General features: G+C 45.7%; 1 protein-coding gene across 3 annotated transcripts in view; it reads right to left on the bottom strand.

Moving 5' to 3' along the window:
* LOC130117724 (neurocalcin-delta A) overlaps positions 1–17,208 on the bottom strand; it is a 122,175-nt gene that overhangs the window by 10,287 nt on the left and 94,680 nt on the right. For all 3 annotated transcript variants that reach the window (XM_056285901.1, XM_056285902.1, XM_056285903.1), the window contains one exon: positions 3,891–4,301. In XM_056285901.1, coding sequence (XP_056141876.1) covers positions 3,891–4,268 — 378 coding nt within the window. In that variant the 5' untranslated portion in view covers positions 4,269–4,301. The remainder of the gene's footprint in view (positions 1–3,890; positions 4,302–17,208) is intronic.

Raw genomic sequence — 17,208 nt, 5'->3', positions numbered from 1 at the left:
GATCCAGGGAGGGCTGCAGACTACCACATGCCTCTTGCGATACATGTGGAGTCACCAGCTGCTTCTTTTCACCTGACACTGAGGAGTTTCGCCAGGGGGACATAGTGCGTGGGAGGATCACGCTATTCCCCCCAGTTCCCCCTCCCCCCTGAACAGATGCCCCGACCAACCAGGACACATACCCACATCTGGCTTCCCACCTGCAGACATGGCCAATTGTGTCAGTAGGGACGGCCAACCAAGCCAGAAGTAACACGGGGATTCAAACTGGTGATCCACGTGTTGGTAGGCAACGGAATAGATCGCCACGCTACCCGACCGCCCCAAGTTACTATGTTTTTTAAAACAAATTTATTTCTAATTTTTCCCCTTATCCCACCCGATTAACCCAATGGCACATGGCCGGAACTCTTGTCGAGTAACTCCCCTGGCTCACATTTCCACAGGTAGGAGATCGTTGTAACACCAGCTTCCTTCAAACTCGTGTTGGCTGCTCTCGCTATTTTACATGCTGAAGCATCGCATGGATTGCATTACCCTTTCGGTTGCTTGGCTACAGGCGTCCGGATGGGCCAGAGGGGTCGCTGGAGAACGACGAGTCCCCAAACACTACACCGATCTACACCCACTATCCCTCGGGTAAGGGTGGCCTAATGAATGCCTTACCCTGTGGACGCTCTGGCCGTGACCGGTTACGGCGAGTCTGGGATACGAACCTCCCAGCCACATGACGAGCATAATGCAAGAACGGCAGTTTATTCTGCTTGGCCATCAGGGCGGCGCCAGGTTACCACTTTTAATGAAAAATTAACTACGGAGATTACATTTTCACAATAAAAACTGATGTCATTGAGTGGGAAGTGCAGAATCGCCTAGAAATTTGAACCACGTAATATCAATCACTTCTTCCACAAAGGCACCAGTCTTTTGTTGGGAGGAACCTTTTGTGCGTGGGAAAGCTTCAGACTGTGCTCTCTTGCTTCCACCGCCAAATTGACAGTGCGCTCGCAGCGCAGCAGGTGCTCCTTTTAAAAAGAGGGGATTGGATTGGTTTGGAGATTGGATTCAACACCACCCCTGCCGACACTTGCCAATAATCTATTCCTCCCTGTTCCCAAATGCACCGCAGGTGTCCTGCAAGTCTCTGTCACAAAAATACCAAAAGTGCGCTCAACACGAAGCTCGCTCGAGCACATTTTAAAAATTCTTTGTCAACTTCACCGAAACGACGTCAGACTACCTGTTCTCAGACATGAGTACGCAGCAAGACCCCCCCCCCCACACACACATAGAGATAAACAAACAAGCAAGGGTTGGGTTTCCCCAAACAGGTGTTCAGTAAGGATCTCTTATAGCGAACATGCATTAGGAAAACCAAGACTAAGCTACACATACATAACAAACATGTGCAAGGACCTGTGCAGCACAGACACAGACACATGTACAGTGCATGCATACACATACATATGTGCACACTTCCCTCCTCTTCCAACACGTCACTTATCCTTATGTCTCTCTCCTCCATATCTGTTCTTCTTCAATCTATCCAATACCTCTCATTCCTTACATATGTTTTCTGTAGTCCTCGTCTCCTCTCTGGGAAGACAGTGACCGAGAATGCCATTTAAACCTGGGCACAGGGTGTCTGGGTAGCATGGCGAGTCATTCTGTTGCTTACCAACATGGAGATTGCTGCATCAAATCCCCGTGTTACCTCTGGCTTGGTCGAGCGTCCCTACAGACACAATTGGCTGTGTCTGCGGGTGGGAAGCCGGATGTGGGTATGTGTCCTGGTTGCTGCACTAGTACCTCCTCTGGCCGTTTGGGGCGCTTGTTTGGGGGGGAGGGGGGAACTGGGGGGAATAGCGTGATCCTCCCACATGCTATGTCCCCCTGGCAAAACTTCTCACTGTCAGGTGAAAAGAAGCGGCTGGCGACTCCACATCTACCGGAGGAGGCATGTGGTAGTCTGCAGCCCTTCCCGGATTGGCAGAGGGACTGGGACGGCTCGGAAGAGTGGGGTAATTGGCCAGATACAATTGAGGAGAAAAAAAGGGGGGGGGGGACCTGGGCACTTCTCGTTTCGAAAAGTGAGACCCAGAAAAGAGCGAGGTGAATTTGAACACTGGGACACAACAAGCTGCCACTATGGCTATAGACAGTATTAAAGGTGTGTGGGATTGGGTCTCACACACACACACACACACACACACACACACACTGCGCGCGCGCGCGCGCACACACACACACACACACACACACACACACACACACACACACACACACACACACACACACACACACACACACACTGCGCACATGGAGCAGGTCTGTTTACACAAAAAGCACTTCAGCAGGAAACTGCCACCCTGACTCTCTTTTTTCTCTTGTCTTCATTGTTTTTAAAGACGATCTGGTGAACTGGACAGTGCTCTGTAGGTCAGATAATGGATTTCTCTTTTCCATGACCCTCTCCATCTTCATACTCCTAACCCAAGGCCTGTTGAGTCTATTGCAGAGACAAATGGTGTTCCATGCTTAAAAAAACCCCAAAAAAACCCCCAACAATTGAGAAATAATCTTTTGTATTTTTTTTTTTTGCACAAACACTGACACCATCTGGGCTGGTTTTCCTTATATAATTATTGGACAATGACATCTCATTTCCAAAAAAAGAGAGCGCTTATAGGATTTTGGAAAAAAAAAATCCACTAAGTGAGGCTGCCTCACTTCAAAAGGGCATCAAGCACTGTTTTCAAAGACAACAATATCTAAATATTGAAGTTTTTTTCCACATAAGCACCGGGGCCATTAATTGCATTGGAGGAACATCAAGAATAGCCTTTTTGACTATGAGAAAGAAAAACATTAATTGTCTGCAACATATGCTAATGATCAAGCATAGAACATGCTTGCATTATTACCGCGATAACGCAAGACTTAGATGTCAGAGATAGCTTGAAAGACTGCTTTTCCTAAAAAAGGAAATCCAGAGTAAGCTTCTACCTCCAATGAACTATACAAAGAAAATATTTACAGCTGGTGCAGCACACAAAAGATGAGGCTTCGTTTGGGGTTTATTTGCACCTGGTGGTACAAAACCCCACAGCTGATGGAAAACACATCTAGATTCTGTCTAGATAAAGCCCTAGGCTGCATTAAACGTAAGCAAATAACCTGATAGGAAATGAAATGCTATGCATAGCAACTAAAGGTCTCTGTCAATCTCCACAGAAATCCTGTGCGAGTCTGAGGCAAAGCTCAATTCATGCCTGCAACGCCGCCTCATGGATTACCGTTCATTGTTTTCTGGGTCTTAAAATGCCAGCGCTTTTTTTTCCTTCTGACCTGCATGTCTCATAAAGAGAGTGTTATGGATACGCTGCTGGTACTGTTTATGATGTTTATGTGTCTGTGTTTAATAATCCCTGCCCTGGTCAATGTTACACTCTGCGTCTGTGTGTATCTGCATCCGTGTGTGTGTGTGTCACCTGATGGAAATTAGCTTAAGACTGTCCTAGGGCCACAGTGAGAACTTAGCATGAGGCTATTATCTGACTATAAACTGTTACATGTTCTCAGCATTATTTTTCCATTCAGTATACTTAACTTCCCACGCCCACATTTGACATAAGCCCCGGGGCAGTCACTTCTCCTTTTAATTTAATGTATATTCATGTATCTTGCTTGAGAACCGTTACGTTCCCTTTGTTTTGAAACTCAAATGTTAGCAGTCGAACGAATATCCACACTCACTAAACAATCGGGTGGTTGGCGATAAACCAATACTTCAAACCGCCTTTTGAATTTCACTTTTATTATACTATATTTCAGTCTAGAGGAACCAGGGTCCTCCACTGACTCTTTTAATATACAAAGTATAACCTCACCTGGACGATCTCCAGCATCTCGGCTTTGCTAATGTACCCATTCCCGTCCAGGTCATACATGCTGAAAGCCCACTTCAACTTCTGCTCCAGCTTGCCGCGGGAGGTCACGCTCAGTGCGATGATAAACTCCCGAAAGTCTATCGTCCCATCTCCGTTGGCATCAAACGTGCGGAAGACGTGCTCGGCGAACTTGGAGGCGTCGCCATACGGGAAGAAGTTGCCGTAGATCTTCTTGAACTCCTCCATGGAGAGGTTGCCGCTGGGGCAATCTCTCAGAAAGCCCTTGTACCATTCCTGGATCTCATGCTCGGTGAAGTCGGTGCTCTCCAGCAGGTCCTGCATCACCTCTGGACGGAGCTTGCTGTTCTGCTTCCCCATTTCTGGTGCAGCTGTCGGTCACTTGGCTCACCGCTGGGAGGATGAAATGAGACAGAGAGAGAGCGAGACAGAGAGAGGCAGAGAGAGAGACAGAGTCTTATTTTACATTGAGAAACTTTACATAATGTTTGACATCAGTTTCTTATTCCAGTTCTTCCCAACTGGAAGAAGAGAGGGATGAGAGCAGGAAAACTGTCAGCTTAAGTCTTGACACAGAAACATACATGAAGTCACAGAGGTTGATGATTTCAAATACTTGAATTATGTCAAATATAACCGAAGTTTTTTATTTTCCTAAGTGGGACTTGTGGATTTGCATTCATTTATTGAATGAGACACAGTGAGAGCTCCCCATATATTCTCATCTATTCGAAACTATATGGTAAATGGGCTGCATTTATATTGCGCTTTTCTAGTCTACTGACCACTTAAAGTGCTTTATAGTGTATGCCTCACATTCACCCATTCACACACACATTCATACACTGATGGCGGAGGCTGCCATGCAAGGTGCCAACCTGCTCATCAGGAGCAGTTAAGGGTGCAGTGTCTTGCTCAAGGACACTTCGACACGCTCTCCACAGGAGCCTGGGATTGAACCAGCAACATTCTGATTACTAGTCGACCCGCTTTGTGGTCCTAGCGGCACTGCTAGGGCCGTGTGGAAACAATTAATTATATTAGTTCCATACTATACTAGTACTAAATTAGTGTTTGTTTCATGGTTCAAATTGTGCAGTTGATCCACCATACCACTGCCATGTGCCTCTATTACTACAGGCTCACTAAGGTAACAGTTAAACAACAAATAAATAACAGCTGAACCAGATTCTTTAACAGTCCTGCACAATGAGTTGCTTCATAGATCAAATACAGGAAATACACTATGGCAAAATGCACTGCTTACAACAACGTACTGCTGCTACACTGCTGGACTATTGCCCAAAAGAAATATTTGGAAGTTCTACTTTTGCTCTCTTTTTAGAAGTCCAAGGTCTTACGAAATGACAACCACTCCTCTGAAGAAGTCTTGTACTTTTAATGGGCTGACTGAATTCTGCTTTATACAATTTAAGAATAACATTAACTTCCCAAGTAATATATTGGCTTCACTGGCACTTCCACCACTACACTGACCTGCAGAAGCCGTTGTGTCCTAATGTAGCCTTACTTCAAGAATAATAAGCAACCGTTGTTTTCAGTTTTCACTGAAGCATGAGTATCATAATGAAAAGCACCCCTGTCTTTCAAACTAAGAAACTTTCCATGGAAAATAGTACAAACAGTGTACTTTCAGCACACACAGTACCATATGTCTTCCACAGATTTAACTAGTCAATAAAACCCCTTGTACACACACAGAGCTCAAGCTTGGATGCACAAGGCTAAGGAAAAAAACCAAACTGGATTTTAAGTCAAGTTAATCGACAAACAAGCTTTCAGTTTCATAGCTTCCTGAGATAGGCGCTTCTTAATTTTCTTTATAAAACCCATGCGATTAATCTCATTCACCTCTTTATGGAGGTGGAAACTGTTCCTCATATCCTTTGCAGAAAGTACACAGATGAGCCAAAACATTATGACCACTCACGTAAACTGGATAACAGTGACCATCTCCAAACAATGGCACATGTCAACGTCTGGGTAGATTAGATGGTAAGTGAACAATCAGTTCTCGTAGTCAACGTGTTGGATGCAGGAGAAATGGGCAGGGGTAAAGACCTGAGTGACTTTGACAAGGGCCAAATTGTTATGGCCAGACGACTGGGTCAGAACATCTCTGAAACGGCAAGGCTCATGAGGTGCTCCTGGTCAGCAGTGGCGAGTATCTACTGACAGTAGTCCGAGGAGGGACAAACCACAAACTGGCAACAGGGTGTTGGGCGCCCTATGCTCATCAATGCATGAGGGCAACGAAGGCTATCCCGTCTGGTCCAAACCAACAGAAGGTCTACTGTGGCACAAGTCAGAAAATTTGGTAACACTTTAGTATGGGGAACATAAAAAAAACTTAATTACTAGTGAGTTAGTAATGATCAAGATTTCACTTTAGTATGGGGAACATATTCTAAGTAACAAAAACTTAATTTACAGTAATTTAACACTATTAACTATTAGTTTTGTGTTTTGTTATGTAAGAACAGACCATATTCATTAAGTGTTAGTAAGGGAGAATAACTCTTCTTGTGGTACTACCACCTTATAAAGTCCATACTAAGCAAAGCATATTGAGATGGTACTACTAATAAGCAATAATTCTGAGGTTATAGAGGGAAAACTCATAGTTAATGGCTTACTGGTTGTATAATAAGGCCATGCAGAATAAGGCATTAATGAGTACGTAATAATGACTAATTAAGAGCCAATATGTTGCTAATTTGCATGCTAATAAGCACCTAATTAATGGTGACTACGTTCCCCATACTAAAGTGTTACCGAATATTTTAATGATGGTTACGGGAAGAATGTGTCACAACAAACAGTGCATCGCACCCTGTTGCATATGGGGCTGCATAGCGGCAGACCGGTCAGAGTGCCCATATTGATCCTTGTCCACCACTGACAGCCCCTACAATGGGCATGCGAGCATCGCAACTGGACCATGGAGCAGTGGAAGAAGGTCGCCTGGTCCAATGAGTCCTTTTTTCTTTTAGATCACGTGGCTGGCTGTGTATGTGTGCGCCGTTTACCTGGGGAAGTGATGGCACCAGGATGCACTGTGGGAAGGCAAACTGGTAGAAGGAGTGTGATGCTCTGGGCAATGCTCTGCTGGGAAACCCTGGGTTATGCCATTCATGTGGATGTCAATTTGACACATATCACCTACCTAAACATCGTTGCAGACCAGGTACACCCCTTCATGGCAATCATGGTATTCCCTGATGGCAGTGGCCTCTTTCAGCAGGATAATGCGCCCTGCCACACTGCACACATTGTTCAGGAATGGTTTGAGGAACATGACTAAGTGTTCAAGGTGTTCCCTGGCCTTAAAAGTCTCCAAGTCTCAATCTGATTGAGCATCTGTGGGATGTGTTCGACTGCATGTCCGATCCATGGCGGCTCCACCTCGCAACTTAAAGGACTAGGAGCTGCTGCTAATGTTTTGGTGCCAGATACCACAGCACTCCTTCAGAGGTCCTGTGGTATCTGGTTCACATTAATCTTATTTTTTTTATAAGTTTATTTCTAGTTTTCCCCCTTATCCCACCTGATTAACCCAATGGCATATGGCCGGAACTCTTGTTGAATAACTCCCCTGGCTCACGTTTCCACAGGAAGGAGATAGTCGTAACACCAGCTTCCTTCAAACTCGTGTCGGCTGCTCTCGCTATTTTACACGCTGAAGCCTCGCATGGATTGCATTACCTTCAGGCCGCAAAGGAGACGTACGGAGAATGCTTTCGGTTCCTTAGCTGCAGGCGCCCGGATGGGCCAGAGGGGTCGCTGGAGAACAATGAGTCCCTGAACACTACACCGATCTACACCCACTATCCCTCGGGTAAGGGTGGCCTAATGAATGCCTTACTCCGTGGACGGTGTGGCCGTGACCGGTTACGGCGAGTCTGGGATACGAACATCCCAGCGGAACAGCGGTCTATTCTGCTCAGCCATCAGAGCGGCCTGGTTCACATTCCTGTGGTATCTAATCCACCTTATTATAGAGTCCATGGCCTTGGTGGGTTGGCGCTGTTTTGGTGGCACACGGCGCCAACAGCATATTAGGCAGGCGGTCATAATGTTTTGGCTCATCAATGTATATTGGCACTGGATCAAGTCTATAAAAATGAAGGATGTGGATTTTACGCGATGAAACAATAATGAGACATCTCCGAGATATTGCTAAACTAAAATTTATAGGTATGTATTCCTCGGACAATATAAGTTATATTACCATAGAAAATGTCTCTAGTCTGTCTGTGAATGTTCTCATTCATCCAGGTCATGGTTATCCAAAGGAGCTGAATCAAGTGCAACTGGACTTGGTATATATCCGTGAAGACGTTTCGCCTCTCATCGAAGAGGCTTCCTCAGCTCGTGCCTTTCTGACTAGACCAAGCTAGTCTGACTGGCTGGTGATGAGACTCAGAATTTATCCTCTAGCACAAACAGTCTCTAGTCCGTTTGCTCATCGTCTCTGAGGAATTTCACCTCATGTGCAGAGAAAACTGTTGCCGACCTGGAGGTGTGAAACAAGCTAAAGGAGGATTTGGCGACCCGGATATCTGGGTCATAAAACACCTTAAGGAATATTCCTTCAATATTGCATGCACATATTGTTTGACTAGTGACTAAGGAGCACTTCACAGTGCTATAGCGCCAGTCCATTTATAACAGACAATATTGATAAGTCATGTTGGCCTGAGGTAATGTCACACCATGAGGCCGTCTGACCGTGTCAGCCAGTAATGACTAAGTCACACAAGAACCATAAAAAGTGATATCCCATGGTCTTCAAAACATGAAAGATGCAGATTGAGAGAAAAAGAAGAGAGAAATAGAAAGGAGGGACAAACGAGGCTAGGAGAGACTGTAAGTCTGTTTTTTATCAGTATTTTTGGTGACATTAAGAGCAGCAAACAGGAAGTGTCTTCCTCTGGTCTCAGTAAGATTGTATTTCTCAGCACTTAAAAGGCCGAGTGTCTGTAACCATACTCTGTGTTTCTCTGTGTGTGTGGGTGTGTGTGTGTCTCTCTCTCTCTCTCTCTCTCTCTCTCTCTCTCTCTCTCTCTCTCTCTCTCTCTCTCTCTCTCTCACACACAGAGTGGGGTGTGGACCAGCAGTCCTGAGTTGGTCTAATTGACTCAGGACAGATAAATTGGTTTCACATCCCAAACGAAGATGCCAGAGCTAAAGAGACAGCTGGGCTGTCTCTATCTACTGAAAGGACTTTTAATTAAAGTTTGTTTTTAGTCTTTTTCATATGGTATTAACTGGTGTTTTTAAATGTTGTTTTAATAAATGGGCTGCTGTGTTCTTATCAATGATCTGTGTCCGTGTCTCTGTGTTGGGGAACCCAGGTAGTGGCAGCAACCTTGCCACAGTGGTGGCCTGTATGGGGACCCTGCCACGGCAGGCGACACGGACCTGGCAACGGTAAGGCATGTTGAGAAGAAAACTGGCAGCTTGGGCCACAGCACTGGGGGAAGAAGATCTCACTGCATCGTGGGCCAGCGGCAGTCGGGGTGGTGCCGAGCAGTTGCTGAGGGACAACAGCCCGTGCCTAACCTAGCCCTACACGGCCAGCTCTCTCTGTCCCCATCAGGAGGGTTTGTGTCTCGCCCAGCAGCAAATGCTGCAGCCCATAGTCCAGCTGCCCTGCGATGGAGGATGTGACAACCTCTCCAGGTCTGCGAGGATGAACAGTGGGGAGCTGCCTTGTGGAGAGGACCGGGGAAGAGGTCATCATCGAAGAAGCTGGGTCGTCCCAGCAGGGGAGAGTGGAGGGTCGGGGAAGACGCCTCCATCAGCAGACCACGGGGAGATTTTGCACTGGGGACATGCTGGTGGCCAGCTAAGTGAGGTATGGAAACCCTGCGTCAGAGTCCGGACGGCTAACCACCAGACATACTGGAGCCAGTGCCCTGGACCCACGCTGAGGAAGAAGAGGAGCAGGAAAGCACTCTCTCCCTACAGTGCCCTCTGGGGGTGGGGGGTAGGCTTCTGCCAGGGTTTCTCCCCAGCATCAGAGTGAAGGGGGAAGAATGTGGCAGAGTGGGGAGTGGACCAGCTGTCCTGAGTTGGTCTAATTGACTCAGGACAGAAACTGGTTCCACACCCCAAATGCAGATGCCAGAGCCACAGAGCCTCTCCCTGTTGACAAGACTTTTAATGAACATTTGTTTTTAGTCTTTTTCATATGGTTTTAACTCTGGTGTTTTTAAACGATTTTTTAATAAAGGGGCTGTTGTGCCCTCATCAGCGATCTGTGTCCATGTCTCTGTGTCAGGGGAACCCAGACAGTGGCAACAACCTTGCCACAGTGTTTTTTAGAGCGAGGGAGTGCAAGATAAACAAAACAAGCTGGGCGAGTGAGTGAGAGAGAGACAGAGACAATGCTCTAATTAACCATGCTCTCTAACACAATATGTTAACTATTTCTGTCTGTCTGATGTGGGTTATCTTTTTGTCCTCAACTCAAACATATGTATATTCCAGCTAAATATAAGGGGCAGGAAATTATTTCACCATAAATTTTAATTCCACTATTCTATTTGTGCCCCGGGTGAAGCCGGTGTTTGTGTCATGTCCTGCATGTATTCAGACCCTGTGTTGTGCCTCGCTGGCTTTCCCGTGGCCTTCAGTCCCAAATGGGCCAGGAAATGAGTGCCTTGTGTGTTCAAAACAAACTGGCAAGTCTTTGAATTCAGTGTTAGTGTAGGAAATCACAAATATAGCTGCAACTGCAGAAGGTTCCTCTTACAAATATCATAGCTGTACACTATGACTAGCCTACAATCTAAGATACAGAGAGGAGTGAAAAAGTGAACTGAGCAAATACCTAAAAGCAAAAAAAAAACAAAAAAACAAAAAAAGCAAAAACTGGCCGACATAATCAAATGGTCAAGGTTATAAGAAAACAGACCTCCCGTATTCAAGGTCCTATCAACGATGCCACTGGATAGGAATTAAACAATGGCAGTGACTTATGCATAGACGTAACATCACAATGTAACTTAATATGCTCTTGTTGGCCAACGGAAAAACGCAGTGCAAGGCCCTGCCAAAAACACATTAAAGTAACCAGCCAGAAGATTAATTGTGCCTAAACAGCTTTCAACGCAATGATTAAAAATGGCTCTTAAGAAAAGTTAGAATAACATAAAAGAGGAGAGGAATCATTTGAAGGGCACATGGATATTTGTGAGGCCTACACACACACACACACACACACACACACACACATATATATATATATACATACGCACACACACACACACACACACACACACACACACACACACACATTCTGTTGATAACACATATCGCTGTCTTCTGTTTGCTCGGTTACAATGATCTCGGCAAAGATTGCATCACATTCAAACAGTGACTCGATAATAAGGTGGAGGGAAATAATACACCAGCTACAACATCAGCTAGCAAGATATAGGTAGCGGGCGACCTGCTAGTGATAAGAACAGAAACCAACCCGAGGACTGACATCGGGGAACAGTCGGGATAGAGACTTTCTGAAGGGCATGTGCACATAAGCTAAGGTAATAGCACGAACTTTGGCCACAGGTGTTTAATCTCTGGGCAAAACACTCCCTGGGTTGTCAATAATACAATTTGCAATATTGCAATTATATTGTACGTTATCATTTTTACAGCTTTTCCTTAACGGAAATAACAATCGTTGAAGTTTGATTATAAAGCGACCGAGACCCGCTGTATGGGTCTTCAGGCAAACTAAGGAACTTGATATGACTTTGAACATGTGTTTATTTCTGGGAGCACTTTAGATGTATTCCCTGCAGCACAAAATGTTTCCCCACATTACGTAATATTACACAACTTTGCTTTACATATAATCATTACATCTGCTCCCTGACCGCAAGGAACAAATAAGGGAGAATGCTGCAGAAATTAGACTGAGTTTAGTGTGTTTATTTAAAAAGTATACAAATCTGTTAAGCCCTTGGTTTCTAAAACAAGGAGTCAAGACTTGAAATATGGACAAGTGTCATGTTTTCATGAACCTGGGTCCTGTGAAAAGGGACTGAAACACTACTGAGCTGAAACAGCTGAAAAGCCTTGGGCTTGGGCCAAATACAGCGGTAAACAGTACTCCTAAAAGGTGCTGAGACACTAACATGGCTCGAGAAATGGCATTTCCCCGCTGTCATCCGGCTCTTGACCTGCAAAATCCAGTCATGACCCTGACCATGAAACCACCTCTTAACCCCTCCTTCAGCCCTCACACACTCATGCACACACACAGACACAAACACACACTAGTCACCCAGGATGACATGCTCAGCCAGTCAATACTGACTGCCCATTATTAGTAATATGACATGGACTTTTTGCGTGTTTGCGTGTGTGTATGTAGAAACAACAGCTTCCCTATTCTGAAGAAATTCTAGTTTGCGTGTATAAATCAGACTGATGAAGGGTGACACACACTGAAGAGGGCCATGCTGAGCGACACAAAAACTTAATTGAGCCTCCTCGAGCTCGTGTCAGGCTTCCTCTGCTCTCTGCCAAGGCCAGAATCCCAGGGTTTCTGACTCTAAACAAATCTGTCCTCACCAATTCAATTCAAATCCAAATCCAAATCAAGTGTTGAAGCACATGGAGACGATGATTCATTCATATTCAAATAAAAAAAAAAGTGTACAGACAAAAACCTCACAGTTCAAATATGCATTAAAATCACATAACCTAACCACCCAACGCTTACATACACTCACCAGTAACGCTACAGATATTGCAGCCACAACTTAAAGCGGAGGCAAAAGTCAATTTTATGTATAATAAATTTTTTTCTAGATCCCCCCCCCCTTTTTTTCCCTCCCCAAATGTACTTGGCCAATTATAATTTTTTCCCGAGCCGTCCTGATCGCTTCTCCACCCCCTCTGCCAATCCAGAGAGGGCTGCAGACGACCACATGCCTCCTCCGATACATGTGGAGTCGCCAGTTGCTCTTTTCACCCGACAGTGAGGAGTTTCGCCAGGTGGACGTAGTGCGTCGGAGGATCATGTTATTCCCCCCATTTGCCCCCCCCGCCCCCCTGAACAGTCGCCCCGACCCAGACCGACCAGAGAAAGCGGTAGTGCAGCGATCAGGACACATACCCACATCCGGCTTCCCACCCGCAGACACGGCCAGGTGTGTTTGTAGGGACACCCGACCAAGCCGGAGTCAACACGGGGATTCAAACTGGCGACCCCCGTGTTGGTAGGCAACAGAATAGACCGCCACGCTATCCGGACGCCCTATAATTCAACTTCTTGTGGAAGTGTGAGGGATGGCTGAAAGGACAACAGTGAGGGGGATTATTTTTGTGAACACATTATGGCAAAATAACTACCACAGAGAGAGTTGGAGTGAAACAGCCTGCATCTAAGGGATATACATAAATGCTAATATATGTCAAAAATTTGGGAGGGAGAGAAAACTAAGTGCTGAATACTTTTTCGTTTACATGCTTGAACATGATCCATGCAAACAAAGAAGACTTACATGCCACAATAACACATCTCCTCTTCTCATCGCTCTCTTTGATCCTCTCTTGCTCTCTGCATCCTTATTCATGTACCCCTCTTTCTCCTCCACTGCTCTTTCATCATGTTTCCTCTTTTCTTCCCTCATCTTCCCTCTCCTACACATCACCACTTCACTCTATTTTCAAGACCTTTTACAGTCGTTTCCATAGAAACCGCCTGCAAAGACTCCCAGCCACTGTTAAGTTCCTCGGAAGAACACACACACACGCGCACGCATGCATGCACACACACACACCAACTGCAGTACACTATTGAGTCACAGATTGCAGGTTGCATGTATATGCTTGAGTGTGTGTGTATGTGAGTGGGTGGTTGGGTAATTGTAGGTATTCGAGGTGAGTAGCAAGAAGTCCACTGCAATCAACAGGAGTGACAAAGCCAAAAAGCTTTTTTTTTAAAAAAGATTTAAAATGGCCCTTTTTTTAAAGACAGACAAACCTCTTACACCTGAAATGTGGCAAATTAATATTCCAGTATGACACCTCCACTAACAAAGGTTTTTTTAAACAGTTGTTTTGATTCGCTGAACTTTTTAAAAAATTTTTCCTGGACTAATCCCTACAGATGACCAGATGACTGCTGGGATAGGCTCGAGCGTTCCGTGACCCCGAGAGTGTCACGGCGAGAGCAGGGAGAGGACCCAAGTGCAGACAGCGGAGACAAACTGGGCCAGAACACCTCTTTAATAACACAAAACTATAAACAGCAGGTAGAGACAGCGGGAAAAACTCACAACATGATGTGGCGTATCTGATGACCAAGAGTCCCTGTGAGTGTGTGACACAATCCGACAAGGAGCCCGAGAAACCGGGAGAAAGGGGAGGGAGATTGGGCGCAGGTGCCGCACAGCCAATGGGAGAAGGGAACAGGTGCGTGAAGCCAGGCAATCAGGATCACTCAGGCACACGGGCGCAGGTGAACTGAAACACCAATCAGGGGATGGGGACGGGCGAGCCCCGATGACCCAGATCACACACCCATGACAGAGAGCAGGATAAGCGGTTTGGATAATGGATGGATGGATGGATGATCAGATTTGAATAAAGTGAAAATATGTATAAATGCAACCAAGAAGCACTGAAGCTTCATGCAATTGGCTATCCATTAAGTCTTAGAAATCCAGGCCAGGCTGTGGACACGGCCTGTTGCTCGTGCCCTGGGAGGGTAACGTCATTTATTAAAGACTGATGGACTTGGTTCCAGTGTGTACATTAGCAGCGGTGGTCCTGTTACTGTGCTGAGAGACTATTAGTGACACATAAGATTTATGGAGGGGTAAGAACCGGCGTGCTCCTCTCCAAGTGTCATCTCTTGTTTTAGATGTGTTTTAATTGTTCTATAATTTCCACATTTCACAATTATGGAAATAATTTTTTTTTGCGGGCAGATCCAACCCCAGCCCAAAACAAAGACATGGTAGTCTGATTTCAGTGGGTGCAGCTATTGTTTATTCTCAAGCCATGTGTAAATACAATAAACTAAATCACAACTACACACAATCTGGACATGGGACACACCTGCCTGTAGTTTTCTCTGCACAGATAGAAAACAAAGCAACTATGAATAACAAGTGGATAGGATCAATGCAATAAAAGGTTTTTTGTTTTTGATTTGGTGGTTGCAGCAGTGGCTTTTCTTCAGCAGTTACCAGAGAGATGCTCCTATGACTGGCTGATCAAAACCACGAAGACCAGCAGACCGACCAGGAGCACTGTCTCTGCTTTTTAAAACATAATCTATAATAGCCTTAATAAGTAACGCTAATAGTTTTGGACTTGCCTGAAGTGATAAATACAAAATAAGAGTGGGACTTCCTGGACTGGAGGTGAGGAGAACCCTAGTCTAGCGTTCCAGTCAAAATTCACAGGACTTTTTTCATTAGTAGGTATTTGTTGTTGTTAACTGGATTTTTACATTGCCCTGGCTAAATACAACATTTCGCCATGGCCGAATATTTTCAGGCAATTTCTGATGACATTGAGACAGGCCCAAGTCAGGTTGAAAGAGACGGAGATCACACAGCGGATCAGCTGGAGGGCAGTGGAGACGGTAGAAAAAGACAACATGAGGAAGAAGAGACAGAAGGAGAGACAGAAGGAGAGGAGGTTGAGATTGAGGACACAATAATGACATATACAACCCAAGTCAACCTGCCCCTTAAGTACAAAAACAAAAACAAGTGCTTGGTGAGCAGATATTACCATTCCAAAAAACTTGGTATGATTAGCACCTCTGGCTGCATGTCGATCAGGGTATTGATGGTGTTTTCACTGCTCCATGTACTTTAAGACAGGGAAACCAACACACACAGAGTACAGACTGTTTTTTTCAGTGCCAGTTTTTTTTTAAATTTCCCCCCCTTTTTCTCCCCATTTGTACCCGTCCAATTACCCCACTCTGCGAGCTGTCCTGATTACTGCTCCACCCCCTCTGCCGATCCGAGGGGGGGGGGGCTGGAGACTACCACAGGCCTCCTCCGATACATGTGGAGTCGCCAGCCGCTTCTTTTCACCTGACAGTGAGAAGTTTCGCAAGGGGGATGTAGCACATGGGGGGATCACGCTATTCCCCCCCAGTTCCCCCTCTCCCCTGAACAGGCGCCCCAACCGACCAGAGGAGGCGCTAGTGCGGCGACCAGGACACATACCCACATCCAGCTTCCCACCTGCAGACACGGGCAATTGTGTCTGTAGGGACACCTGACCAAATCGGAGGTAATACGGGGATTTGATCCGGCGATCCCTGTGTTAGTAGGCAACGGAATAGACTGCTACGCTACCCGGTCAGTGCCAGTTTTTAAAAGTGGAAAAGGTGCTAGAAAAATTTAGCAAACATGAGTAGTTGGAGGGCCACAAAGTTGCTCTCACAACTGCAGCGTATGAAAAGAGATCAGACAGTACACAACTGAACAGCGTGCACATTGAACAACAGAGAGAAAACAGGGCTAATCTGTTAAAAGTTATTGGTGGCGAGATGTTTCTATTCAGACAGGGTTTGGCCTTTAGGGGGCATGATCATTGAAAAAGGAACATAGACCAGCTCTGAAGATACTATAAAGCTGAGGACAATTCATCTTTAACCAGGAGGTTGTCTGCCAAGAGGGAGGTGGTACACTTTTTGGGACTGTCAGAATAATCTATCAATTTGATGAGCTCATCAATTGTCGAGGCAACCACAGACGAATTCCGGGCCATGCCTGTGTTGCAGCTTTCAGTAATAATGGACAGGACACAGGATGTGTCAGGTGCTGAGCGGGAGGCCCTGTGCCTACGCTAGGTTGACCTTGATTTGGTGGTGCCTGAAGAGTTCATTGGGTTGTATGAGACAACATCAACAACAGGTGAAAATCCTGTCAAGATGATGGACGTACTGTTGAGTCTGAATTTACCAGTATCAGGCCTTAGAGGTCAGGCCTATGATGGTGCAGCGAATATGGCTGGGAAATACTCGAGTGCACAGACAGTCATTTGTCAAACACAGCCACTAGCACCATATCGTGAAGCCCATTGTGTGAACTTAGCAACACAACAGGCATGCTCAGCCTCCCCTATTGTGTGAAACACACTTCAGTGGATACACCAGCTTGGCGCATTCTTTGCACAGTCTGTTAAACTAAATAATACCTTTAAATCTATTGCTGCAGGTGCTGGGGAAGAGCCAGTCCTGTCAATCAGGCCTTTATGTCCCACCAGGTGGACTGTGTGGTCATCT

The sequence above is a fragment of the Lampris incognitus genome, chromosome 9 (genome assembly GCF_029633865.1).
Source record: "Lampris incognitus isolate fLamInc1 chromosome 9, fLamInc1.hap2, whole genome shotgun sequence".
NCBI lineage: Eukaryota > Metazoa > Chordata > Actinopteri > Lampriformes > Lampridae > Lampris > Lampris incognitus.
This window is presented reverse-complemented; position numbering and strand designations above follow the sequence as displayed.